At 38.4% G+C, this 9,732-nt stretch overlaps 1 protein-coding gene across 3 annotated transcripts; it reads left to right on the forward strand.

Moving 5' to 3' along the window:
• Positions 1–1,184: 1,184 nt before the first annotated feature.
• On the forward strand, positions 1,185–9,067 carry lins1 (lines homolog 1). 3 transcript variants are annotated; one of them, XM_049465465.1, is made up of 7 exons: positions 1,185–1,470; positions 2,977–3,342; positions 3,964–4,053; positions 4,194–4,335; positions 5,017–5,601; positions 6,668–6,854; positions 8,192–9,067. In XM_049465465.1, exons 2-7 carry the CDS (start codon positions 3,031–3,033, stop codon positions 8,835–8,837), a joined length of 1,962 nt encoding a protein of 653 aa, XP_049321422.1. In that variant the 5' UTR covers positions 1,185–1,470; positions 2,977–3,030; the 3' UTR covers positions 8,838–9,067. The 3 variants fall into 3 exon arrangements, with proteins under 3 accessions (XP_049321422.1, XP_022525247.2, XP_049321423.1); XM_022669526.2 differs by having other exon boundaries at positions 1,185–1,448; XM_049465466.1 differs by lacking the exon at positions 3,964–4,053 and having other exon boundaries at positions 1,185–3,342.
• The last annotated feature ends 665 nt before the right edge of the window (positions 9,068–9,732 follow it).

Below are 9,732 nucleotides of genomic sequence, written 5' to 3' on the forward strand. Positions count from 1 at the left end.
CAAATCAGCGCGTGCGCTCCAATAAGCGCACTTGTGCCCTAACTAGAGCACTAGACACTAAAGCGCTATGAAAGATCTGCTGTGGCAGTTGTCAGTCATATGCAGTAGGACTGTTTTACAGAACCAGTCAAATGTTTGGACACATTATTGTGTCATATGGAATACACTTTAAAAAAGTCCATCACAAATTAGTTTTCTTAATATTACATACATTGTGAGATACTAAACTGTATTTCTAAGTCATTTTTTGAGATACTGAGTCCTTTTTAAGATAGTGAATTGTTATGTTAAGAGACTGAGTCATTATTTTGAGATGCGGAGTCGTTTTTGAGATACCGAGTTGTTGTGTTGAGATACTAAGTCGCTATTTTGAGATACTAAGGTGTTATGTTGAGAGTCTAAGTCATTATTTTGAGATGTTGAGTCCTTTTTGAGACACTAAGTTATGTTGAGATACTAAGTTGTTATTTTGAGATACTAAGTTGTTATGTTAAGAGACTAAGTTATTATTTTGAGAGGTCTTGAATGTATTTATTTTTTGTAATTTTGTTTTTCTGAAATGTAAATTCGTTTTGCACTTGGTGCTATGGTATTATTTTAAAATACTAAGTCCAAAGGTGTAAAACGTATTCACATTAATTACTCTGTAGGTAGAAGTATAGATTCTAGGGTTTAAAATACTTCTATATAAATTGAAGTATCAACTGGAAATGCCAGTAAGGACAAAAGATTAGTCCACACTACAAGAGCCGATATTGCCCTACTCCACCTCCCCAAAACAAATTTTTCTAAAAGCCATAATGACTATTACATTATATAAAAATTTTAATGTTGAAACATTTGGGTGCTGTTTCAGCCATTTTAGTACAATGCAAAAATAGTAAATATTAAAGAAGCTTAGTTGGAGATTTTTTGAGTCTCTTCCACAGATCAGGATGGAAATTATTATTATTATTATTATTATTATTATTATTATTATTATAAAATACTGAGTCAATCATGATAATCTAGCAATTCAATAATTTTCCAAATCATGACAAATAGTACTAATTGAAAAAAAAAACTTAACCCATAACAAAAGCAGACCTCAAATAGGACACTCAGTAGTGAGCGAGTGTACAGGGACCGAGTTCACCAATTGGAACAGACCCGCTGCCGTAAACCAATGGTTGGTTTGCGACAGATTTCACTGCTCGAAGACTCAGCGTGTGTATCAGAGGAGAGCAGTGCAGTGTTGATTAGTGGAGTATAACTCTTGGGGGTTTAGATCCGAATTAAACAGAGGATTACTGAAGTGATTCGGCCGAAAGTTGTTGCTTTGTGTTTTCAGTTCAGTCTGTTTCATAGACTCTGTGCTGCTGGATGTGTGTTTGTTGAGATGTGCCCAGATGGCTTGAAGAAGCTTCTTCTAGCTAGCATTGGTTATCTTGAAGATCTTGGATGATGAGGTTCACCACACATCATATTCTGGTAGTGTTTAACTGGGAATGTTGACATTTTAGAAAGCCCTGGATCTCCTGGATGTTTGGTCTCCAACCATCATTCTCTGGAGATCTAGCTAGATTAGGTAGCATTCTTTCTGCAGGATTTAACTCTCAATACAATAGTTATCTACCTAACATCTTACTGAGCCAACCAAGCCCTTCTGAAGTTTATATTTAACATCAAAAGTCTGTGAGAAGCAAATCTAGCTTTCTAAGGGCAGTAGGCCTGCAACTAATGATTGTTTTGCTTTTCGATTAATATGTTGATATATACATATTTTTTCGATTAGTCAGATTAGTTCATTTGTTTGCATCCTGCTTCCTATGGCTCCTGTTGCTAGCTTTCTCTCATCCCTTTAACACAATAGAAACAGCTAAATGTTGGATTTAGTTGTCTTTAAACGTGACATGTTTTGATATTTAGTGATAAAATATGTAATCTGTCGTGTTTGGTCACTTTTGTGGACCAAGCTGAGTGTAAATTGAGTATGTGGGAAGTCATATACCCTCTCTAATTGTGTTTCTGTCCCAAGCACTTTGTGTAGTACGAAGATGTTAAAAATTAACAATTAATTGACCCTGAAATTTGGAATTTTTAGAACCAGCATTGTTGATTATGTTGACTAATCTTCGCAGCCCTAAAGTGTAGGGTATAAAAACACTGCATAATATAACTGTGTATATGTTAACAGTGTGTACGTTTTTGGTGAGTGTATAATTCCATTGAGCATGTTGAAAAGTACTTATACTGTACTGAGATTTCTTTTCCGAGTGAATTTTCAACAAAAATATCTGTTAGACAGGAACTTTATTGATCCCAGAGAAAAGTTATGAATGTTGAGCTCTCGTTAGCTTTCAGTTTTTTTTTAAAGTAACGTTGTGTAAATGAGCAGTTGTTATCCTGCTGTTGCTAAGCTAAACAGAAAATGTTGTCATAAAAAAAACCACCAGACCACTTTATTTTTAACAAGTGGAAGCATATTAATTAGAATTATTTAATAGAATATTTTGTGCTAATGCTGTCCAGCAGTGCTAGCCGGGGTTAGGAGCAGGCTACAGGCCTGTATATTTGCCTCTGAATGGCAAAAGAGCTAGCGCGGTTAGTGGCCAATGCTAATGCTGCTCCAGCAGTGCTAGCTGGGGTTAACAGCAGGCTACATGCTGATAATAATACTCACCTCTGAATGGCGAAAGGGCTAGCGTTTAGCACAGTTAGCGGCTAATGCTAAAACTGCTTGAGCACTAAACTAAGGCTCCTGTATAATACTGTACTTTAGCGGAGTGGCTTTACTGCTCCTTAATACCTCAGTGATATAATTTATACATAAGGCGCACTTGATTATAAGGTGCACAGGCAATTTTTGGGAAAATTAAAGGATTTTAAGTATGTCATCAATAATAGTTCAAGCAGACAATTATATATAACAGTATCCAACCCATTTCATAGTTCAGAAAAGAACAATGGAAAACATTGAACATTTATTGTTAACAGATCACTACTAGCATGGGATCAGTAAGCCTAGCCTGCATCTGAAACCGGTACCACATGGACATGGATGATCCTTATTCAGACCTGCAGGCTGTGTTCCAGATCTTCCAGGCCGGGGTCATTCCTGGAACATCTAGTGAAGAGCTGGCAGGCAGAGTTTTCTCAGCCCTAAAGCGCACTTTACAACCTTTAAGCCAATCTCCACTCAGCGCTGAAGGTCCAGACGTGGACTCGGCATGCCTGTGTCTGACCCTCATTGGGAAAATGATTGCTGGACTGTCAGGAAACAGTTTGCCACAGAATGCCAGAACCTTCTACAGAGATGTCCTGAAGAAAGTGTTCACATCTGCAGATCTGATGTCGGAGCTTGTAAGTTATTCTATGTGTTTTACGAAAAAAAAGAATATAATTAAAAAGTGACTTTACTAGGCATTTATTTCTTATATTGTTTGACTATGGCTTATAGCCAATGAAAACCCAAAAATCAGTGTCTCAGAAAATGAGAATATTATTGGTACTTTTGGCAGCGTGGGCAAAGTCCTGTTGGCAAATGAAATCCATATCTCCATACAAGTTTTCAGCAGAAGTAAGCATAAAGTGCTGTAAGTTTTTCCAGGAAATTATTGCGCTGACTTTGGACTTGATTTAACACTGTGGACCAACACCAGCAGATGACATGTCTCTCCAAACCATCACTGATCATTAGTAAATTTTGCATTTCATTTAGAAATCAAGTGATCAGAGTCTGAAGAAAGAGTGGAGAGCATTTTATGCTTCCTTCTGCTGAAAACTTGTATGAAGATATGGATTTTATTTTCCAGCAGGACTGATGATGGCAAGCTGCATGACCGGGATTCGAACCACCAATCATAATGGCAGCGCATAGCCTGCTGGACCACACTGCTCCCCTCCATCAAGTTTAACAGTGAGATCAAGCAGGTTTTGGGTTATGACTATGATCCAATATTTTCCGTTGACTGTTTGTTGCAGATGTCTCTCTATAATTGTGGGGACAGACTTTTATCCCATTTGACCGCAAAGTGTGTCTCATCCTTTGTCATCGATGACACCTGTGCCTATGTAAGTAGTCAGTTGCGACTTAAAACCTGGCAGTAGCTTTAACCAGAAGCAAATCTTCCTACAATGACTTCCTGTGACAGTTAAGGCAGAACAGGTCTTCACTGGTTTGACATATAAAAGTGTGTTCTTGTTCTTTGCAGGGTGATGTGGATGCTGTTTGGACAGCAGCCTGTGCTGAAACATTTGGTTCTTCACCTCCTGGATGCACACTGGACACAAGCCTGTGGTCACTAACAGAGGTGATCAAAGGAATCCTAAGAGGAGAGTGTGCCAACAAACCAGGTACTATAGAGCTCTCACAGAAACACAATCAGACCCAGCTTCCCAAAAGTTTATATTAAAGATAGCTACAATAGTGAGTGTGAAGTTCGCTCTGACTGTTAAAGACTCATTTGGCATGATTGCAGATAAAACAAAGATTAGATCAGGGATGCAGAAGAGCGGCTGAAGGCTTTATCTGTATCTAGAATATGTTTTATATTTTAGTTTCTTCAAAGCAGGCATTTCTTGCTTAGACAGCAATTTGCACAGCTTTATAAGATAGAAGCACTTGGAATGGCTTTCAGTTAACAGCTGCGCCGAATATGTTAAGGGTTAATTACTTGAATTTATTGTATAGCTTGTTTTAACAAAGCTAACACGCAGACTACAATCTAATATACTCACCTTTGAATGATAAAAGAGCTAGCACTGCGGTTAGCGGCTAATGCTAAAGCTGCTGCACCCAGCCTTAGTGCTGGAGAAACTTGACTGAAAACTCACTCTTATATCGCTGTACTTACAACCTGACTGGTAAAATTCTTACATAAGGCACACCTGGTTAATTTTTTTAAGGCACACTCAATTTTTGGAAAGATTAAAGGATTTTAAGTGCGCCGTAGTCTGAAAAATATGGTAATCTGGCAGAAATTTGTGCTGCTTTGTTACATAATACAATCAAAATTTTGATCATTTTCTCCTCAGAGATTTTGAGGAAACTTCTCGCTGGTTTTGAAGAAGTTCTCACTTCCTTGTTTTTCAAGATGCTCCTTCATGACGCCTTTGAAAATTCTCAGGTGGCAGAGAACATCACTGATCTGGATGTCACTGTATCTACTTTCATGGACCTCCTGGAAGCTCTCTGTGCTGCGAGGCCGAGGTACGGCGTTTGCTCCACAGTTCAGAGACTGATGTTCCTCCACAGCTCAGTGCTGCTCCGTCTGATGGACTCCTGCCTGGGGTACTTTGTGAAGAAGCGAGTGCTGCTGTTACTGAAGAGGACAGTGGTTCAGAGGCCTGGAGAAGACTGGGCTTTAGGTGATCGTCACTCTGCGCTGCAGGAGGACGAGTTCCTGGCTGGTGACATGCTTGTGTTGGCGGATGCTGTTCTGCAGGAGGTGGCGGCTGGTTGGTTTAGGCGGATGTGGGTCAAACCCCAGCCCAGTTTCTTGGGTGGGAACAGGCAGAAGTTTCCGGAGGGTGAGGGGAAAGATGTAGTGATGCTGAGAGCTACTAGCCTCATCCTGATCAAGAGTCTGCAGATTAGAACACAACATGCTGGCACTGAAGGTAATCATAATCTGTTTATTTTTATATATACTTAATATTACTGCAGTTTAGTATTTCTCAGCACTGTAATTAATCATTAATCATTAAAAAGTTACTTTATTTCAGTAATTCAGTTCAAAATGTGAAACTCATATATTATATAGATGTATTAAACACAGAGTGATCTATTTTAAGCACTTATTTATTTTATTGTTGATGATGATTATGGCTTACAGCCAATGAAAACCCAAAAATCAGTGTCTCAGAAAATAAGAATATTATATAAGACCAATTGGTATTTTTGGCAGCAGTGTGGGCAGTGTGCCAAGTCCTGCTGAAAAATGAAATCTGCATCTCCATAAAAGTTGTCAGATGTAAGATTTTCCAACACCAGCAGATGACATGTCTCTTCACTTTACACTAGACCTCAAGCAGTTTGAACTGTGTCTCTCCACTCATCCTCCACTGATCCCTTGTTTTCCAAATAAAATGCAAAATTTACTGATGATCAGTGATTGTTTGGAGAGACATGTCATCTGCTGGTGTTGATTCACTGTGTTTTATCAAGTCTAAAGTCACTCACAGACAGACAGACAGACAGACAGACACTTTATTTATCCCAAAGTTTTCCCACAAAATCTTACAGCACTTCATGCTTCCCTCTGCTGACCACTTTTATGGAGATGCAGATTTCATTTTCCAGCAGGACTTGGCACACTGCCACAAGTACCAATTGGTCTTATATAATATTCTAATTTTCTGAGACACTGATTTTTGGGTTTCCATTGGCTGTAATCCATAATCATCAACAATAAAAGAAATAAACTCCTAAAATAGATCACTCTGTGTGTAATACACCTATATAATATATGAGTTTCACATTTTGAACTGAATTACTGAAATAAAGTATTAATAGTTTTAAGACTATCTGAATTTGCCAAAATAAACGCTCTGACTGTGTGGAACTAAAAGTCTCCACTATGCATTTTAAACCTGATTATATTTGCAATGTCTTGTTTACACCACAAGATGGCAGCACCTCAACTTACCTTACCATCTTCTCTTTCCTCCTGTTCTGTTGCTGCAGAATCTGAGCGTGCTCTTCATGTTCAGGAGTATCTGCTGGAGCTTCTGGCTTTTCTTCAGCAGCGTGTGGCTCAGTTTAAAGGAGAACCTCACAGCTGCTCCTGGATCCTGATGGTGTTTGCTGAACAAGATGATGACATGATGGAGGCACTGAAGACACTGACCTCCTTATATTTGTTTCAGAGAAGGTACATTATTAAAACACTGATAGCAGGGAAATAGACATTGAAGTGTTATGCCTGGAGATGGCCTGGGAATGCCAACACCTGTATAAGTTGTGAGGTGTTATCTGAATATTGGTTTTGTATGGTATGTAGCCTTTCAGTGTTTTAAGATAAATATGGAGAAAGCAACATATGAATCATTTTTTGTTGCGTTATTGTCGTACATAAATTTTTCAGATTATCAAACAAACTTTAATACTATCCAAACCAATCTATCCTTGTGTGAAAAAGGGGGTTTGCCCCTAAACCTGATAACTTGGTTCTGCCATTCTTGGCAGCAACAACTGCAATCAAGCTTTACTGATAACTGACGATGACTCTCTTACATCTCTGAGGAGGAATTTTGTTCCACTCTTCTTTACAGAATTATTTTAATTCAGCCATATTGGAGGATTTTCCAGCATAATCATCCTGTTTAAGATCAACCACAGCATCTCAATCAGACTTTGACTCTTCCACTCCAAAAGCTTCATTTTTTTTTTCAAGCCATTCAGAGATGGATTTGTTTGTGTGCTTTGGGTCATTGTCCTGCTGCAGAACCCCTATTGTGTTCTTTTTGGTCAGCATTTTTTTAGACTATTTTCTGCCAGTCTCTTTCTTATTATTGAATCATTAACATTGACTTTAACTAAAGCAAGTGTGACCTGCAGTTCTTTAAATGTTGTTCTGGGTTCTTTTCGGGCCTCTTGGATGAGTTGCCCATGCCCTTTTGGAGTCATTTTGGTTGGCCGGTCACTCCTGGGAAGGTTCACCAGTGGTCCATGTTTTCTCCATTTGTGAATAATAGATCTCACTGTGATTCTCTGGAGTCCTAAAGCCTAAAGCTAAAGAAATGCCTTTGTAACCTTTTTCAGGCTGATAGATGATAAATGACTTTGTTTTCTCAACATGATGTGTTGGTTTTTGAGATCTTGAGAGCTTCATGTTGTCAAACAGGTTATAATTAAGTGATTTCTTGATTCTACTGGTCTTGCAGCAATAAGGCCAGGTTGTGGTTAGTAGTGAAATTTGACTTTATTGGGGGCCAACACATTTTCACAAAGGGCTAGATTGGTTCGTTTAAAAAGAGCTTTTTATATGTACTCAGGTTATGTTTGTCTGATATTAAAGTTTGTTTGATAATCTGAAAAATGTAATCTGTAAGGAAGCAAATACTTTCTTACACCACTGTATTTTTTATTCAGTCACTCTTTATCAAATGAAAGTAAATAAAATAAATACATACGTTTTATAAGAATGTATACAGTAATTTGGATATTAATGCACTTAATGCAATTTTTCCTTTTTTTTTTTCTCTTCAGCACGAGTTCCTCAGGCTGTGATGCGTGTAGCTGGGGCTGTAACCCACACTGTCACTTTATCCTGCTGCTCCAAAGTCTCTGCTTTGATCACACTGTTCTCCTGGATTTCCTAATTTCTACTGAAACCTGTTTCCTGGAGTACTGCGTTCTCTATCTGAAGCTTTTACGGGACAACTGGCGGGACTTCAGTGATTCTTGTTGCTGTATTAAAAACTCTGGGGGGAATTTTAAAAGCTTCCAGAAAGTGACAAACACTCAGGCTGGTACTTCAGCTTCTGAAGCTTCATTTGAAGGGACATCAGGAACATCAAGAACATCTAAACACCAAAATGCATCTAAAGGAGACGCCACATTCTGTTCTTTTCCCCGATTGGTGGATTATGGTAGCTCGGAGGAGTCTGAGGAGGAAGAAGGGAGTGAGAACCCTAAGTTGGCTCTAGAAGATGGAGAGAGCCGAACAGAAGGAGATTATTTGGTGGAGAAATTAAGAAAAGACTCCTCTGACTCTCTGGTCAGTAACGTTATGTCGTGCCTCACTGAGTTAAAGACAGTTCTCTGCAGACTTCACAGCAGAGGCCTTTTCCCATACAACCCTACTTCACTTCTCAAGCTGATAAAGGCTGTTGAGGCTAAAGCAGCCTCCTAATTTAACAGTAAGACAATTTATCTGCAGTAAAACTACTACTATTACTGTAAAAAAAAAAACAGTAAAAAAAGGTCTCCAAACTCCAGAATGTTTTGCATTGAGAAAGCTATGGTTTTATAAAGGATAAAGTCTGGATGACTTCAATATTCATTTATAATATTGGGGGGGGGGGACCTTTGACTGGTACTGTACATTGTTTAAAAGCAATAATTTATAAAGGCCAAAAAAGATTTGTATCATTTGTATTGTGTTTTTTTATCACATTACCATTATTAACATTACCATTTTTCTAATTATTACCTCAGGGAATGGGTGTTATCTTGTGATTGAGGTTGAGGAACATTGGTCTGTGTGCTCATGGCAAGGCAACATGAGTTATCAGAGTTGGAGTGAGGTCTGATAGCTGGTGGCAGATTGACAGGACATTCAGTGTTTTAAGTTGTCCCGACATTTATCATGCCTCAGTCACAGAGTCACATGGACACAGAAGACATTACTTAGTAACGCGTTACTCTAATTGACCATTGTTTTCAGTAATGAGTAATCTAGCGTGTTAATATTTGCAATCCAGTAATCAAACTAAAGTTATTTGTCCATGTCATTGTGTGTTCATTTTTTGTCTTTTTCCTTAGTAAAAAGATATTTTAGTGTTCGGCTGGACGAGTTGAAAGAATAGATGAGAAAGACATTTACAGTCGCCGCTTTATTGCTGGAACTGTCCCCGCAACCACGCCAAAATAACATTTCCATGTTTTCCTTCTAATTCAGCAGGCAATGGCAAGACCTGTAAAGTTAAGCGAAGTAAACAAAACTGTAATTCTAAATAAAAATATTTCAGCCAAGTCAAACAAATCTACACAGATTTCTCTCCTGAAAACTGTTTATTTGGGTGAGT

The sequence above is a fragment of the Astyanax mexicanus genome, chromosome 16, assembly GCF_023375975.1.
Source record: "Astyanax mexicanus isolate ESR-SI-001 chromosome 16, AstMex3_surface, whole genome shotgun sequence".
Taxonomy (NCBI): Eukaryota; Metazoa; Chordata; class Actinopteri; order Characiformes; family Acestrorhamphidae; genus Astyanax; species Astyanax mexicanus.

Coding starts and splice junctions, on each gene's coding strand:
- lins1 (XM_049465465.1), top strand. CDS start 3,031: ATGGACATGGATGATCCTTATTCAGACCTGCAGGCTGTGTTCCAGATC. Junction 4,054..4,193: donor TCGATGACACCTGTGCCTAT/GTAAGTAGTCAG, acceptor TGTTCTTTGCAG/GGTGATGTGGATGCTGTTTG. Junction 6,855..8,191: donor TTATATTTGTTTCAGAGAAG/GTACATTATTAA, acceptor TTTTCTCTTCAG/CACGAGTTCCTCAGGCTGTG.